The sequence below is a fragment of the Ctenopharyngodon idella genome, chromosome 24 (genome assembly GCF_019924925.1).
Source record: "Ctenopharyngodon idella isolate HZGC_01 chromosome 24, HZGC01, whole genome shotgun sequence".
Classification (NCBI taxonomy): domain Eukaryota; kingdom Metazoa; phylum Chordata; class Actinopteri; order Cypriniformes; family Xenocyprididae; genus Ctenopharyngodon; species Ctenopharyngodon idella.
The window spans coordinates 16,812,049-16,828,761 of NC_067243.1; the positions used below are offsets into that span (position 1 = coordinate 16,812,049).

The following is a 16,713-nucleotide window of genomic DNA, read 5'->3' on the forward strand; positions in this document are numbered from 1 at the left end:
AAACGTTTGGTCATGTGAAACTCTTAAATTCCTCATGAATGAAATTCGTAACCTCGCACTCAAATTTTGGATTCGTTATAATGTAATTTTGTCAATCAAGAAGCGTCGTCTACAGAAATGACAAGTTCTCGCACAGCCTGACGTTGAAAGGTTTTTCTTAGAAAAAGTAATACCATAGCGCCACCTGCTGGATTGTAAAAGGTGAGTTTTTCTGTGGATCTCGTGATGACAAAAAGCATCGGATTAAAGACAACAAAAACGATATAATGATCATGTTCCACTTTATTGTAACTTTGTCTTCACATTACAGAAAAAATGGCTTGCATGTACATAAGGCCAAGAGTAAATGTGTTAATGTGGAAAAAACAATGAAATGGACAAGCAGACTCCAATGGGAATGCTAAGAGTGAAAATTATTTGATGAGGATTGTGTGAGAGATAAAATCACAATACAAAAAAAAAAAAAAAAAATTGTCCATTCAAGACACATTTACAGTACATGTAATGTTTTAGATTAAAAGTTCCTAATAATAAACATTCAGGGGTACGTGCAGGGTGATCTGTACAAATGTTCTGGAGAGGGTTGCATTAAACCAGCGAGTTGGGAATGATATAACCATTGGCCCTTAATCTGTAACAGATTACCAAGTCAAATTATGTCCAAGTGTGTATGTAGTACATCAACTCCAGCACCTGAACATAAAGCACTTCACGTAGCTTAAAAATAAAGCACATCAAAGTCCCTCATGTCTATAGTAGGTAGAATACATTAAAATCTGAACAAGATGAGACATAAATGCCCACTACAGGTCATATTGAGGCACCGGTCTCCTGTGTACCATAGTTTTCAGACAAAGGCTACGTAACCTCGTCCTGTCTGTGACCCTTTACAACATCAACTTCCTGTCTGGGTGCTCAGAGCGGCCCGCCCTCTGATGCCTCACTTCCAGGTGTTTGCTCTGGACTCGGTCGAAGTGTTGGAGCAGTTCACTGTAGTCAATGTGCGGCTGGGTCAATCGTTTGTCCTTGATGGGTGCCTTTGGGTCTTCTCTGGAAAATTAAAACACTTGAGAATAGGCCAACTATTCAATTTAGAAGATATCAAACTATTTATGAAGTATGAGAACAGACCAGCTTTGGCTGTTCAGGTACTTACACGGTCCTCATGAGTTCAGGGTTTGGCACACAGCTGAGCCGATGCGAGAGCAGCTGGAAGGCCTGACTCTGAGGAAGCAACATCAACAGGCCGTACAGAGCCTTGATGAGATACGGGTTATGCTCTACATCCAGTAGCTGCAGACGAAGGTCTGCAAAGAGAATGAGTGTTAGCGTGGAGAGCTGAAAACGATCCTCAATATGAATAACAGTTTGCAGAAACACTCACAGGTGAAGATAGGGCTCTCGATTAGCTGCACAAGTTTATCCACCTCCATGAGGAAGTCCACAGTTACCTCCAGATCTCCGCTGATCAGCTCAAGTAAAGGGGTTTTTTCATAATTAAAAGTTTCAACACTCCTTGATTAACTAAATTCAGTAGTTTGTGACTTGATAAAGATTTTTTTTTTACATATATAAACTAGAAACTAGCAAACAAAATAGTCTGGAACAAAAAGATATATTATAGACGGTTTACAGCAAGGATACAATTTCTGGATGAGGTCGTAGGCATGCCGATAGTTCTGGGTCAGGAAGCAGAGGGACACAGTGGCTACTGGATTGTGACACCAAGAGCGATATAGGCAGCAGAAAAGAGCACAGCTTTCCTGAAGGGTAAAAAGGAGAACAATGATTATCAGCACGGATACACAACCTCAAGTAGAAACAATTTGACTAGATTTCAATAGTGCGTTGGATCTGTTTTAAAGATTCTAGACCTCAAAGCAAGTGTTACCTGGGTGTGCAAGTCCTTGAGCTGGTTCCTCAGCTGGAACAGTTCGGCCGAGGTAAGCAGAATAGCGTTAAGTGTCTGCACCATGGTGGAGGCAAACTTCAGATCTTCCTCCTTGAGTAAGATGTCCGCCATAGAGTGAAATATGTTCTCCGCGTGCAGGAGGAGACATAACTGCCTGTTGGGGAGTAGATGAAACTTGCTGACTTTGAAAGATTAGACTTACAGGAGTTTCTACTTGAACTACATTTCATATGGATTTGAGGAACTAGTCTTCATTAAATGGAACTAGGACGGTTTTACCTGATAATGAAGGCCCCTCTCACTTCTAGAAGTTTCCGCTCTAAACTGAAGCGCTTGAGCAAATTAATCATGAACTTGTAGAAGTATGAGTTCATGCTGGGAGTTGAGGGAGATAAGTCTGTCATCTTAGATCCTGGTAAATAAATGTTGGTTTGATTTCACAAATCACAATTTTGGTATTAACTGGCTTATAACCAGATATAAATAATACCAGGAATTGGTTACTCACCAACCACCATTGGCTGCCCATCTCTGACGCCACCTGGAATATGGAGCTCTGTTTTGCTATCCAAATTGTTGTCGCACAACCCAGAAGTGTCTGTCTGCCCAGCGGGTGATGATGCAATTTCTGCTAAAACCTCCAAGTCTTTTAAAATCACCTGTGAGACATATTTGTTCTTTAAAATAGCTTTCACCTTGTAGATTGACACTAAGATGATTTGAAGTTATGATGACTTACTTCATCAGACTCATCTGATAGTGTCTTCAGTAACATGGGGAACAAACTATCTGTGTGCTTGAACATCTGCCATGAACATACAGTGAAATGAATCAGCATTGCATGTTTTAGTATCACCTGAAACTGCTTATTTAAAATGACATTTAAAGAAACCTTGCGAGGGGTCTTGATGTACAAATGGTACAGCCACTTCAACACAGCGATGCGAGTCATCATTCCAGTGGACGAATCGTGTAAATGTCTGTCCAGTACTTGCACTATGCCATCCAGATCCAGATTTACCACAGACCTGTCAGAACTACACAACATAAATCAGAGATCTTGCAGAACTCCAATGGCTTCTGATCTTTTAACTAGACAATTTGTTGTTGCGTTTATACTGAGTAGTAAACGACTCAGGTTTAAAGCTACTGGTGGACTCTTCTATTACAATTAGTGTTAAATAATGAATTATTTACTGTTTAATGTGTCACACATCAAAAAAAGAAAGACACACAGTGTTTTCTAGTCAGTGACTGCCGAAAAGTACCTTGCTGGAGTGAAGAAAGAGATGTTGCTGAAGCCTACGGACTCCTGAGACTCATTTAGGGAATCTAAAACCAAAAACAAAGATATCAAATCAAAGCAGGCAATGTTTTTTTTTAAAAGTTTGAGTATTACAGTGTATTTAACATTAAGCATTTCTGGATCATTTAACAATAGAACTTTTACATTAAGAAAACAATGTGTAAACAATTGCTGGCAGTATTTATTTATAATCTCTTATAATTATCAATTATGAAAACATTGGGAACCATGATACATTTTCTTCAGGATTCTTTGATGAATAGAAAGTGCAAAAGAACAGCATTTTAAATTTTTTGTAACAATGTAAATGTCATTTTTGATCAATTTAATGCATTCTTGTCGAAAAAAAAAAAAAAAACCTGACCCCAAACAGTGTAAATAAATGACCTATTTGGAAAATATAAAGGAGCATATGCAAAAAGAAAAGTTTGGATGCATTGGCCGGGAATCGAACCCGGGCCTCCCGCGTGGCAGGCGAGAATTCTACCACTGAACCACCAATGCGTTCCTGAAAACTTCACGTCGCCCCCTGGCTTCCAAAGTGAGGCCACTGTCAAAGATCCCTCGCATGACCTTTCCTCCTGTTGATAGACAGGGGGCGACAGAGTCTTTGCAGAAATGCATTGGTGGTTCAGTGGTAGAATTCTCGCCTGCCACGCGGGAGGCCCGGGTTCGATTCCCGGCCAATGCAACAGATTCTTTTCATACTCTTTCCCCTCAAGTTTCTTTCACAAATATAAATAAGTAAAAATTAAATTATATATATTAATTATATAATTTAAAAAAAAAAAATTACCATTCAGATCTCCCTCTTTCTTTAGAGTCTCATCACTTGGAGGGGAAGTTTTGGTCTGTGATTCTTCATCATCTTCATCATCTTCAGGAGTCACAAGCTTCATCAGGCTATGATTACATGCACTGGCAGCCTCTTTAGTACCTGGAGATGGTTTATTGAGGAAATAGATCTGAGCGGTGACAACCTAATATTAACAGAACCACATTAACATCACAAAAACAGTTAGCTAAAAGCCACTGCACACAAAACATCTAATATAAAATGGATTCCTGAGAGTATATGCAAACACAGTGTAGGATACTCTTTTTGCGGTCATCATATGAAAGGCAAGGCAGCACTGCTGTCAGTATGCCAGAGGAATATGGCAATACAACCCTCCCAGCAAGCTGGATGAATTCTCTCATCCATGTCATAGACGTCAACTGTATGAGATCGTTAGCTGTGGAAAGACAAAATAGATAATTACACTACTTACTTATTCACTACTTATACATATTTTTTACATCTGACTCACTGGACTTTGATTCATCAGACACTTGACAGTGAATGACTAATATGTTGGCCATTTCTGCAAATTTGACGCTGGAAGGATTCTTCTTAATTTCTTTCAGGAATTCCCCCAAAACCACCTCACACCTATTGAACAACAACTGTTAATGCCTTTTAAAAATGAGAAAAGGAAACAGAAAAGAGGAAGAGGCAAAGACAATCTCAGGTTAAGCAGAAGATAAAGAGACACACATCCGCCTGATCTCTTTGCTGCTGTCTCCGAGAATCTGAAAGAGTCCGTCTAGAATTTCTGGAAGATAATCCAGGAGGTTGATATCAGGAACTGACTCCAACACATGGATCTGGAGCAGAGTCAAACCATCACAGGAAGTCACAATAGCATAATGCAACTATTATCAGTGTTGTTAATATCAACTGAAACTAAGTCATTTTCGGTTATCGAAAGCTAAATAGATAAAAATAAAAGCTAATTCAAAATATGAATAATAAATACTATAAGATTGGGGAAAGTGCTCAACTCACCCAGGAGATAATGAATTGGCGGGCATACTGGTTGTTCGAGTAAATCCTCTCACGCAACAAGGGGACAAAAGCCACTAGGTCAAATTTGTTGCTCTCTGTAACAATGTCCTTAAAATAAAAGACAAATGGAAGTCAGATTATGTCACCATTTCATTTGATATCTTCAAGCTTTAACTGTTGAAACCACACGTTTCTCATCAAACTCACCTTAAGAAGCCGATCCAGGAGCTCAGATCCACTCTTTACGTTTGGATCAGGATCTGCAGCAAGCTGTAAAGAGCAGATCACACGCGAGGTGAGTTTGTGGGTCACTCAACAAAAAAACTGACTGAAGCAGGAAAAAGGTATAAGAGGAATGATGTTCAAAATTTCAGTAACACAGTTAAACAGGCCTGTGTTATAACCTCTTACATATTAAATGTTTTTTTCTATCATTCAGTTTTTACTGTCTTTTAGAAAAGATTATAACAAACTTTTTACCAGTGTTATTTCAGTATTATGTATAGTATTTATTTTTATAATTAATTTTTTTTTTTTTAATTTTAGTAATTTTGTTTTGTGCGTTTGTAATTTTTTTTTATTACTTTAAGTTTGTTTTTAAATATTTATATTAGGGGTGGGACGGTTCAGATTTCTCACGGTTCGGTTTGTATCACGGTTTTAGTGTCACGGTTTCGGTACAGTTTGGTATGTGCAGTAAAAAAAAAAAAAATAGGACAGTTGTCAAATAAAGATAAAGAAAATAAAAACAAATAATCTAACTACAGGAAACAGCACAAATAAATACATGAGAACTAAGATACAAATAAAATAAACAATGCTTTTTCAGGTATCTAACAGCTTTCAGGTACAGAAATTGAATAAAGTAATCAAATATAAAATAACACTGCATATAAACTTCTTTGAATAGTTAAATAAAGATGAAACATTATTGAAGTTACAAAAGCTATTCAGTCAAGAGTGATTTCTTAGTGCTTTGTCGTTCGATTAACATTAAAACACAGAGAGCAGGAATATTAGACTGCTGTCCCTTTAAGACATAATTCAAAGATCCAGTACACTGATACTGATACACATACGCTGTCTGTCTCGTTTTCCTCTTAAGACATAACCTACTATGTTTGTTAGGAATTAGGATACTCGCTAAGATGGGCGTGCTGACATAATTTGTGAGTGAATTTGTCCGTTTAGGTGCAAGACTTGAAAGAGGATTTGAGCGAGAGTATTTGTGACGCGGCTCTCCATGTACGCGCTTCGGACGAACGCACACACAAATCTCCTCACAGCGCGCGAGAGTTCTCTTTCGCGTCTTACGGATGAATGTTTAAATTGGCAAGGTTTAAATGAGTTTAGTTTAAACACAGATAGCAATGTGAGATGTTCAGGTCTCACCTGCGCTCGCGTCGCGCGCTATCAACATCCGGGTGATGACGGTGTAAATGACTGGTCATAGATCTTTCAGCACGTCATTGAACATTTGTTTACAACGAGTGACTGTTTTGTCCATGTTCTTTTGATCATCGCTGTTGTAACGTATTGGGAAACTATAATGCATATCCATCGACTGAAACATACATTAGCCGAATCCGTCTGTCTGTTTTGCACATTGTTTTCAACAAACCAGATTATAGATGCGTCGTCAGATTTGGGATGAACCGCGGTGCAAGCGCGTGCCGAACCGTGGTTGGAGAACCTAACGGTTCGATTTATTACAGCGAAATGTCCCACCCCTAATTTCTATTTAGCTTTATTATTTATTTTATTTCTAGCAACTTTAGTATTTCAACTTAAACTTATTTCAGTTAGTTGCCAATGCAACATTTGAAATTGACATTTAAGTTTTTGACCTAATATTTATATTTTATTTCAATTACTGAAAAACGAGTCAATTATCGAGTTTCATTGAGTGTTATTTTAGTATTTGTTTTTTTGTGTGCTGTCAAATCCATTAATCGCATCAAAAAGTTGTTATATATATATATATATATATATACACATACATATATATATATATATATATATATATATATATATGTATGTGTATATATATATATGTATGTGTATATATATATATATATATATATATATATATATACACACACACACATACATACATACATACATACACACATATATATTTAGTTTACATTTTAGTAATTTTGTTTAGTGCATTTGTCATTTTTTTTTTTTTACTTTAAATTTGTTTTTAAATATTTCTATTTAGCTTAGTTTTTTTTTTAGTTCTAGTAACTTTAGCACTTCAATGTAAACTTGTTTCAGTTAGTTGCAAAGGCAACATTTCTAATTGTCGCTTAAGTTCTTTAAGTTTTTGACCTAATATTTATGTTTTATTTTAGCTTTATTTCAATTACCAAAAATGAGTCAATTACCAAGTTTCATTGAGTGTTATTTTAGTATTTAGTTTTTGTGTGTGCTGTCAAATCGATTAATCACGATTAATTGCATCTAACATAAAAGTTTGTAAATATGTGTGTGTGTGCGTATATTCATAAACTTTTATGTTAGATGCGATTAATCGATTTGACAGTTTTAGTTCACTATAATAACCCTTTATTTGATGACAACACTGCTTTTTACCCCTAAGAAATTTAAATACTTGGTATATATGGTACTGATTAATAAACTATTCAAAACTAGCATTAAATACCATATGTGATTCATTGTGACTGTGATTCACAGTTTACCTTGCTAAGCCCATCAAACAGCACATTGAAGTGGGGCAGCACTGCTCCCCTGGCAACCTTCACTATATTGTAAAGGGCCTCACAGGCGTAGTAGCGCAGACGGCTGTCAGAGTCATTGAAACAGGTAAGAACCGGATCAATGAGTTCCTTCAGGTACAATCCAGAATCCTGAGAAGCACAAAAGATAAACAAGCAAAGTCACCATATTTGCTTTGGAATTTCATGCATACTGAACATCTAGCAGTCAATTTCAATAAGTACCAATAAATCAAAGACTCTCAGTTTTCACATACTTTTCCCAGGGCAATGGAGCATGCCGCCAGCCCAATGAGGCCTCCTTTTCGGCTGTGAGGGTGCTGGGACAGGGCAAACTCTGTGGCCAATATCTGGATGACATGTCTGATCTGTGCAGAGTTGTTCTGGGCTACAAATTCTCGTACTAGCCTGGCAGAAAATTGGGGGAAAACATTCTAATGATTCATTTAAAAACACTGGCTAGACACTGTTTGGACTATGGGCTATTGATCATAAGCATGACTAATGAGATCATGTGGCATGTCAGATGACAAGCTCTCCATAGGAGCAAAATAACAAATGCCAACGACTTGTTTCAGAGAAACTAACTATGCATGTTAAACTACTTCATGCAGTGGAATGTTTTTCAGTGCAATAAAAATGAATAAATAAGTCTAACAGGAACTGAATGCAAATAAATATATCCATATCATCTTATTCATGAGTATTTTGACCAACTAAACACCGGATTATGACTCACTTTTCAATCTCAAGAGCTGCCACCTTCCTCTTCTCGTACAGTTTGTCGTTGAGAGCTCTCACAATGTTTGGTGTCAGTGGAGAAAAATCCTTTTCTGTGTTCATTTTTTCAAAGTATTTCAGAAAAACCCCTTAAATTACGCATAGAGCACAACTACAAATGTTAAAACTGATCTCTGAATACAACTCAGTGAGTGAATTAAGAGAAAGTCTCATTAGATGACAGTTCGGTTAGTGTATAACTGAATAAATGTGTCAATGTTTAATCTAAGAGATTTTCCTCATCACGCGCTTGTATTATTATAGACAAGACGACGCCCTAAAATTTGTTTCCGCGGGAGACTCTCATCACAAGCATCACTTATAAAATAACAGGACCTGCTGTCTGCGACACTGAACTGAAAGCGGAGAGCAGAGGATGAGCAGTTACAGCCAAAGCAGAATAAAAGCCTTAACACCTCTATAACTTAAATAATGTAGAGCCGATGATCCGGAAAAAAACGCGATTGCTTCTGTACAGAACATAAACCAGATGAATATTTCCTCGCGAGTTATGACAGAATCAGATCGCAGTGTTTTTCAATGTAAGAAATTGACCAAAGCCGCCATATGTCCCGGCTCACATGACTTCCTACAAACATCAACGCCTGGTAAATCGAGCGCCGATCATTGGATTTGTTTTGATTACGTCAAAAGAGTCACATGTTCTTTAAAAATATGACTGGTGCTGAATTCAAAACCGCACTAGGTAGCATACTACTTTCATGCCCGTAGGCAGGGGGGGGTTCGGGTGGTTCGAACGAACGGGTGTTTCTTTTTTTTGTGTGTGTGTGATTATTGTCATCATTGTTTTAATCAATGCTTGTGACAAATATTCTGGGTTGCTGTTTTAAATTAATATGATACATTATTGTAGCTGGACGTGTGTGTGTGTGCCGCGCGTGCAGTTCAGAGAGAGTTCTCGCAATACACTTTTCAAAGCAACGGTGAAGAAGCATCGCCTCTGAATGATGGGGGGGAGGGGTTACATATATACACATATATATATTTTTTTATTAAAAGGATTTTTATATTTTATCCACTCAATAGTCTACAATATAATAACCATATAAATGTAGCGTAATTATAATAATAAAATATAGTGGTATATTCAGTGATATTGGCTGTGCAATATCGACTTTTGTGATTGGCCAATACCGGCAGACTGGAGCCAATGGAAATGCTTCTCCTTCGGTGCGCGTCTTATTCAAAGAGGCATTGACAGAGAGTCAAGAAATGATGATGAGAAGAATTATTATTAATATTTCAGTAAAGTTCATTAAATCTATTCTGTTGTTAGTGTGGTCTTTAAACTTATGAACTGTGTATGGACTGACAAAGGTGGTACATGAGGAAGCAATTTGACAACAATGCAGTAAATATTTTAGGTGCATCAAAAAGCGTGCTCGTTAAGATACCAGCAGACAAGCTAATCCAGCACAAATTAGTGCATAAAAGGTCACCAAAATGAAGTATTTCATAATTAAATACAAAAGGAGGAGAAAACTGCAAAAAGGTCCACTTTTTGAAAAAAAAGACCCCCCCTTTTCAATAGGCTGGCTACGGACCTGACTTTTACTATTTCTGCCATAGAAAGATATGGTAAAAATAGCAAGATTAATAGCTGAGAGGTTTCATTTCTTGAAAAAAATAAAGATGTTGTATGTATATTTACATATTATAATGTTTGTATGACCTAACATATAGGCTATTATTTATGTGTCATTTTAAGAATTATGTTTATTAATCATCACTTTATTTATTTATCTATTTTATATTATTTTATTTTAGTTTTTATTTATTTATTGGTCTATACCGACTTCAAAAAAAGTGTAATTGTTGGTTTAAAGGATTCACTTTCTCACCCTCAAGCCATCCTATGACTTTCTTCTTTCTGATGAACACAATCGGAGAAATATTAATATCCTGACGCATCCGAGCTTCATAATGGCAGTGAGCGGGATCAACGAGAATGAGCTGAAGAAAGTGCCTCCATCCACATCCATTCATCATAAACGTGTACTCAACACGGCTCCAGAGGGTTAATAAAGTCCTTCTGAAGCGAAGCGATGCATTTGTGTAAGAAAAATATCCATATTTAACAAGTTATGAAGCAAAATATAGCTTCCGCCAGACCACCTTCCGTATTCAAGTTACGAATAAAGTGTAAACTGGCGTCACGTCCGTTAAGTTTTTTTCCGTAAGTTGAATAGGGAAGGCGTAGCGTAAGCGTTTTGAACTGCGAGAGTTTTACACTTTCTTCATAAGTAGAATACGGAAGGCGGTCTGGTGGAAGCTAGATATATATTTTACTTAACTTGTTAAATATGGATTTTTTATTTTTTATTATTTTTTTTACACAAATGCATCGCTTCGCTTCAGAAGGCCTTTATTAACCCCCCGGAGCCGTGTTTATGATGGATTAATGGATGCGCAGGGCCGGCCCAGGCTCTGTTGGTGCCCTAGGCGAGATTTTAGATCCCCAGCCCCCCACCCCCCCAACCACCCCCACCATTAAAAAATTCAGAATATGCAGATTTTTCAAAACTTTACTATAACATAACATCCTGATAAGTATTAACATAAATAAGTAGTAAATAAATTGTGATAATAAATCAACAAAATTGACAACAAAAAAGTGCAAAAAACTATATATTTTCAGAATTACAGTTTCAAAACTGAACACGCCTCAAGGCAACAAAATAAAGGCTACATATAGTAATTTATTTGTAGATGTTAGCCAGCAAGCTAACTAGTTAATCTAATTAGCTTACCCATTTCATTTCCATTTTGTGCACACAGTGGAAAATGGCACACTTAAACTTAAATTATTTTAATTAATGAATGCCTGATTATAGTCCTAGTCATGGTCTTTTTCAAAAGACATTTAGTGCACTTTTTGGTGAATTAAAAGCAAGCAGTAATGTAACTGAAATTAAAACAGCATTACAGAAGCTTACTTACTTAGCTTGTGATTCTTACCTCTATATTGCTCCTATATATCTGCTCCTCTTCTTTGCGTCGCTTCCTGCCTAATTTTCTTTTTTCACTCATTTTTTAGAAATGACACTTTCAGAGCACATAAATGTCAAAACTATTTTAACTGCGTGCGCCATGCATAATTAATACGTTATGATACTTACGTCATGACGCAGAAAGTGTTTAAATTAGTCTAACAACATGACATGTTGTCAAATCTTATGATTTTTCGTTTGTCAATTTTATTTTATTCTAACGTTATTTTAATCAGTTCGATGATCGATCAGTACTAAAATTGTTAATTGTCAGTATTTGCTTAATATATAGGTGTAGGAGCGCACGGTGGTCACAAGAGGTCGCTCTTCCGAGAGAAAAAAAATTCGTGCGGCGCCCCCAGGTCATTTTGCGCCCTAGGCAACTGCTTATGTCGCCTATGCCACTGTGGATGTGGATGGGGGCACTTTCTTCAGCTCATACTCGTTGATCCCGCTCACTGCCATTATAAAGCTCGGATGCGTCAGGAAGTCATATACACCTAGGATGTCTTGAGGGTGAGTAAATCTTGAGGTAATTTTCATTTTAAAGTGAAGTAATCCTTTAACAATCAGACGGCCAGCACACGGGGTTACTAGTCAGTTTTCTACTTGAAGCGGCGCAGACTGTATTACAAAGTACCGCGAGAGCGATTCGAAAGCATACGGAGCCGTCTGCTCTCTAACCGCTCTCGCGATACTTTGATTGACATACTTCGATCTGTCTGCCCAGCTCCGCTTCAAGTCGAACACACCCGTTGTCTCGTTTTCAGTCAGCAGGTGTCACTCATCAAATTCATTTAGGGTGTCGTCTCTGAAGTATTTAATCCATGTTTACTTGTGTAAGAACCCTTTGACATTAGACTACTTATATTAAAATTGCTATTTTCTAAAACAATTTTCCAAACGCTTATCAGAAAACTAATTATAAATAAAGAAGGATTTTGCGATACAAATGGCACGCTACCAGAAATCAAAGGTGTGAACTCTTGATTTAATTTTATTTGGGTTGCAATACAATATCAGTGTTTTAGTGTAAGATTTTAACAGGCAATTTTTCCTCTCACAGGTGTTTCTGCATCTTGCAGCCTTACTTTGTGCTGTTGGGAGTATATCTGGTAAGGTAACATGTGATGGAAATTGTGTCAACTCAGTGAAGTCTAGTTTTTAAAGCCATTTATATATTCATCCAGGTGAATGTGAGATCTCACAATGTTCTGACCCGACCACCTGCATTTTGTCACAGAGGCAAACTTGTAAATGTGCAGTTGGCTACTTCGGAGATCTCTGTGACCAGGGTAAAGGACAGTCAGCCTTGCTGAAAGAGTGCTTAAATCAGTCGATTTGCTTAGCTGGTTTAAACTTATCTCCCAGCCTGGTGTTTAGCTGTTTGTTTATACAACTGGCCCCTGGTCTCTTTGCCAACTAAGCACCAGCTAAGACTAATAAACCAGCTGTTTTCTTTACATTGTTTTAACTAGATGATTTAAATATGTTTCATATATTTCTTTTCAAGTTGCAACAATGAATGTGACATGTGGCAAAGACTTCATTTCCATCCTGGTGGAAGAAGAGTTCTTCAAATACTACAATGTGGGAGTAGAAGCGGTTCATTTGGTTAACGCCAGCTGCCGTGCACATAGAGAGGAGATCTCTGGATCAGCCTATTTCACAGTGCACACACCTATGGACCAGTACACTGCCTGTGGAGGTAAACCTCTGGAGGTAAAGTACTATTTTTCTCATTTTAAAAACAGAATTTTACATATTACATATTTCTAAGTGGGATCTACTCTCAACAGAAGAATGTAACACACATTACATACTCCTTAACACTGATGTCTGACCCACCTGTCTACGGAAACATTGTAAGAGATCCGGTTGTGCAGATTGAGTACAAGTGCATCTATCCATACATCCGCAGACTTAGCCTGGCGTTTCCAATCATCTCTTTCTCAAGGTAATGCTCTGATGGTAAATTATATTGATAACGGATGTGTATTTAACTGATTTTATTGTTTTTGAAGTGAAAGAATGTTCAAGGTGGATGAAGTGGATGCCAAGGTGGAGATGAGTTTGTTCAAAGATCACACATACACTGAGGCTTTCACCAGCCCACCTACTATTAAGCTCGGGGATCAAATCTACGTGCAGATCCAAGTGACGGAGCCGGAAGACTTCTTCCATCTGAAAGTCAATGAGTGTTGGGCTACGCAGACTCCTCAAGCTAATGATAAGTCAGGCTTTAGCCACACACTGCTGGCAAACGGGTAAGCTAGTATTGGGAATCGTATGTCTGTAAATGTAAAATCCACATGTCTCTAATTAGCATTAATAATCAACACACTCTCATGGCAAGTAACTTTTTTTATTTATTACTAGTTTTGGTAAATTGGTAAGGCCTGGTCACGTTAGTGAATCTTTTTGTGGGCAAATAAAAAGTCCATTTGTCCATAATCAACAGTGATGCATGAAGCACAGCTCACACAGAAGTCACTTTCAAACCGCAGCTTTCTGTTGGTCAACATGGCAAATTTGTGTGCCCAACTTGAACATGAGCAAGATCTCACAAAAAATTTTCACTCATACGAAACTCCAGATCTTGCAAATTTCTATTTAAATGACTGGGTATTGCATGCGAAATTTCACTGAACAAGGACAAGTGTGACTGGACCTTTACTCTGAGGTCACTTCCAAACGAAGTAGTCTTAGTGGTAAACATGGCAAATTTGTTTAAAGTTTAAAGGGTTAGTTCAACCAAATATTAAAATTGTCATTTAATTACCCTCATTTCGTTCTAAACGTATAAGACCTTTGTTCATCTTCTAAACACAAATTAAGATATTTTTGATGAAATCAGAGAGCTTTTTGGCCTCTGATAGACTGCAATGTTATTACCACTTTCAATACCCAGAAAGTAGGGCTGGGCGATTTTTTTTTTTTTTGTTTTTTTGTTTTTCTCTTTACGATTAATTCAAATTTATTGTTTTCCCTCGATTTTATTATTTTTAAATCGAGAAATCACGTTTTTGAATAATGTTAGCAAACGTTACAATTAGACATGTTGACAATACAGCAATGATAACCGTTAAGAGAACCGTTATCCGACCTCATGATGGCGCCGGCGCGCCTGGTTAACCGCTCTCATGTGACGCTCTATGAATGTAGGACACATCACACATGTTGCATCACTACAAAACTTTTCAGAATGCATTCAGAGTATATAGGATATGTTTAAGATAAGTTTGTACAACATTTGCCTTCATATTTAATGCATATTTTCTGCAGAGATATTTAACAAATAAGTCATTTGTTTTACATTTACACTGTTGATCACTTCAGGTGTGGTGCACTTGGAAAATAACTTTTTTTTTTTTTTTTTTTAAACCAGATGGTTAATAAAGAGAATGTTACTTGAATCATAATAGTTACGTTTTGAAGCGGACTAGTTAAACCTTAAAAAAACAAAAAACTTTTACTTTAGAACGCCGGCTCAGTATTGGCCAACATGATGCTGACGCAGGAGCCGGCCAATACTGAGCCGGCGTTCTGACAGAAAACCCGGAAGTGCTGCACTGTATTCACTACGTGAACAACGTAAGAGACTGACATGGAAGAGAAGAAATTGTTGAATAAAGTTATTTTTGTTTACTTTTTTTGTCGACAAAAAAAGTATTCTCGTTGCTTCATAAAAGTGGAAAGTGGTAATAACATTGCAGTCTATTGAGGCCAGAAAGCTCTGGATTTCATCAAAAATATCTTAATTTGTGTTCCGAAGATGAACAAAGGTCTTACGTGTGTAGAACAACATGAGAGTGAGTAATTTAATGACAGAAATCCGCATAGGGAAATGTTTCGTCTCACTTGTCCCTCATGTAAAATTCCCAATCGAATCTAATCCCAATTCGAAATTACTTTTATACCTGCAAAAATTCACACACGGGAGCGTTTGAAAGTGGGAGCGGGAACGTTTGATAGATTCCTGCTTTCAAACTCTCCCCTGTGTGTCTATGTAAGTGCTTGGTGTCAAAGATGTCTATTTAAGCGTTGATCATTGTAGCCAGTCACAGACACATCTTTTGAGTGCGTGAACACAACGGCCAATCAGAGGTGTTTAAGAATCCACTCAACAGCACTCAAAATGCTAGGAGGAAATGCTGGTACCGAAATGCTCGGTTTAACAGTACTAAAATATTTCACCCTTAAAATATGTCTTGACATTTTCTTATTTGTCTTTAAGGTGCGCAAATGACAAAACAACTTCATTTGGTAACGGTACGCCGCACCCTGCAGGAAAAAACGGTGAGGGGTCGACTGTCCGTTACTCATTTGATATGTTTCGGTTTATACGCGAGCCTCACAGTTTCTACCTGCACTGCACTGTGCATCTCTGCACACCTGAGGATGGACGGTCTTGTATTCCTGTAAGCATTTAATTAACCTGCTAGGTTTTGGACGATCACATTTTCCATTTTTAACTTGACCTGATTTATTTTCAGGAATGTAAAACTATATCCAAAAGAGAGGTGGTTGTGAATGAGCAGGCTCAAGCCCTACTGTCTTATGGACCAATCAAACGAGAGCTACCAGTTAGATCCAATATAAGTATGTTTATATATGGCATTTAAATATATAGATACCATATGTAGTATGTAACTATGGATTGTCTCATTTTAGATCTCCTCACATTGGTGCTTCCACTGGGAGTGATTTGGACTCTGGGCATCTTCCTTCTCATCCTTATCAGCATCGCTAAAGCTGGAATCAGACGACACATGACAAATACCTAAATAAAACTCATTTTCACCCAACACACAGTGGTTTGTGTTGGGTAAGCTACCCCAAGTACACAAGCTAACTAGAATGTTAGCCTCGAGTGAGCACTCCATGATGGGCGCCATTTAATACGCTCTGTCAAGAAAATTCTGTTTTTGAATTAAAATAAGCTTGAATGTGATTTCCAGCATCAATCAGGGCTGCTGTTATTGTTTTCTTGCGTACTATAAATCGAACTTTATATTACAGTACTGCATATGAACAACAGGTGGCAGTGAGAACTAAAATTGGAACGAATTTGCTTAATTTTTTTTTGTTTTTTAAATAAACGGACTTCATTACAGTTCCCTTCATCTGGTTTT

At 37.4% G+C, this 16,713-nt stretch overlaps 2 protein-coding genes and 2 non-coding genes across 6 annotated transcripts; 2 read left to right on the plus strand and 2 right to left on the minus strand.

The window, feature by feature from the left end:
- Positions 1 to 264: 264 nt before the first annotated feature.
- On the minus strand, positions 265 to 9,185 carry vac14 (vac14 homolog (S. cerevisiae)). Its single transcript, XM_051884686.1, has 19 exons — positions 8,527 to 9,185; positions 8,045 to 8,195; positions 7,752 to 7,919; positions 5,254 to 5,316; positions 5,047 to 5,154; positions 4,756 to 4,865; positions 4,529 to 4,650; positions 4,316 to 4,453; positions 4,015 to 4,155; positions 3,181 to 3,244; positions 2,805 to 2,949; positions 2,652 to 2,717; positions 2,421 to 2,571; positions 2,192 to 2,324; positions 1,892 to 2,066; positions 1,645 to 1,763; positions 1,385 to 1,464; positions 1,157 to 1,307; positions 265 to 1,050 (listed from the first exon to the last, which is right to left on the minus strand). Exons 1-19 carry the CDS (start codon positions 8,628 to 8,630, stop codon positions 888 to 890), a joined length of 2,352 nt encoding a protein of 783 aa, XP_051740646.1. The 5' UTR covers positions 8,631 to 9,185; the 3' UTR covers positions 265 to 887.
- trnag-gcc (transfer RNA glycine (anticodon GCC)) lies at positions 3,652 to 3,722 on the minus strand. Its single transcript has one exon. It is a non-coding gene; the product is annotated as a tRNA-Gly (tRNA).
- On the plus strand, positions 3,839 to 3,909 carry trnag-gcc (transfer RNA glycine (anticodon GCC)). The gene has a single exon. It is a non-coding gene; the product is annotated as a tRNA-Gly (tRNA).
- Positions 9,186 to 11,906: 2,721 nt separating the features above from the next.
- zpd (zona pellucida glycoprotein d) lies at positions 11,907 to 16,694 on the plus strand. Of its 3 annotated transcripts, XM_051884695.1 has the most exons (9): positions 12,321 to 12,554; positions 12,645 to 12,693; positions 12,769 to 12,873; positions 13,092 to 13,300; positions 13,378 to 13,535; positions 13,603 to 13,845; positions 15,816 to 15,999; positions 16,075 to 16,180; positions 16,253 to 16,694. In XM_051884695.1, the coding sequence occupies exons 1-9, from the start codon at positions 12,531 to 12,533 to the stop codon at positions 16,363 to 16,365; spliced, it is 1,191 nt and encodes a 396-aa protein (XP_051740655.1). In that variant the 5' UTR covers positions 12,321 to 12,530; the 3' UTR covers positions 16,366 to 16,694. The 3 variants fall into 3 exon arrangements, with proteins under 3 accessions (XP_051740657.1, XP_051740655.1, XP_051740656.1); XM_051884697.1 differs by lacking the exons at positions 12,321 to 12,554; positions 12,769 to 12,873 and adding an exon at positions 11,907 to 12,094; XM_051884696.1 differs by lacking the exon at positions 12,769 to 12,873 and having other exon boundaries at positions 12,327 to 12,554.
- Positions 16,695 to 16,713: the final 19 nt, after the last annotated feature.

Excerpts from the sequence above, each read along its gene's own strand:
- vac14 (XM_051884686.1), bottom strand. The coding sequence starts at position 8,630 with ATGAACACAGAAAAGGATTTTTCTCCACTGACACCAAACATTGTGAGA. Across the intron at positions 8,196-8,526 it reads GCAGCTCTTGAGATTGAAAA|GCTAGTACGAGAATTTGTAG; the intron begins GTGAGTCATAAT and ends ATTTTCTGCCAG. Across the intron at positions 4,866-5,046 it reads GCCAATTCATTATCTCCTGG|ATCCATGTGTTGGAGTCAGT; the intron begins GTGAGTTGAGCA and ends ACTCTGCTCCAG.
- zpd (XM_051884695.1), top strand. The coding sequence starts at position 12,531 with ATGGCACGCTACCAGAAATCAAAG. Across the intron at positions 12,555-12,644 it reads CACGCTACCAGAAATCAAAG|GTGTTTCTGCATCTTGCAGC; the intron begins GTGTGAACTCTT and ends TTCCTCTCACAG. Across the intron at positions 12,874-13,091 it reads CGGAGATCTCTGTGACCAGG|TTGCAACAATGAATGTGACA; the intron begins GTAAAGGACAGT and ends TTTCTTTTCAAG.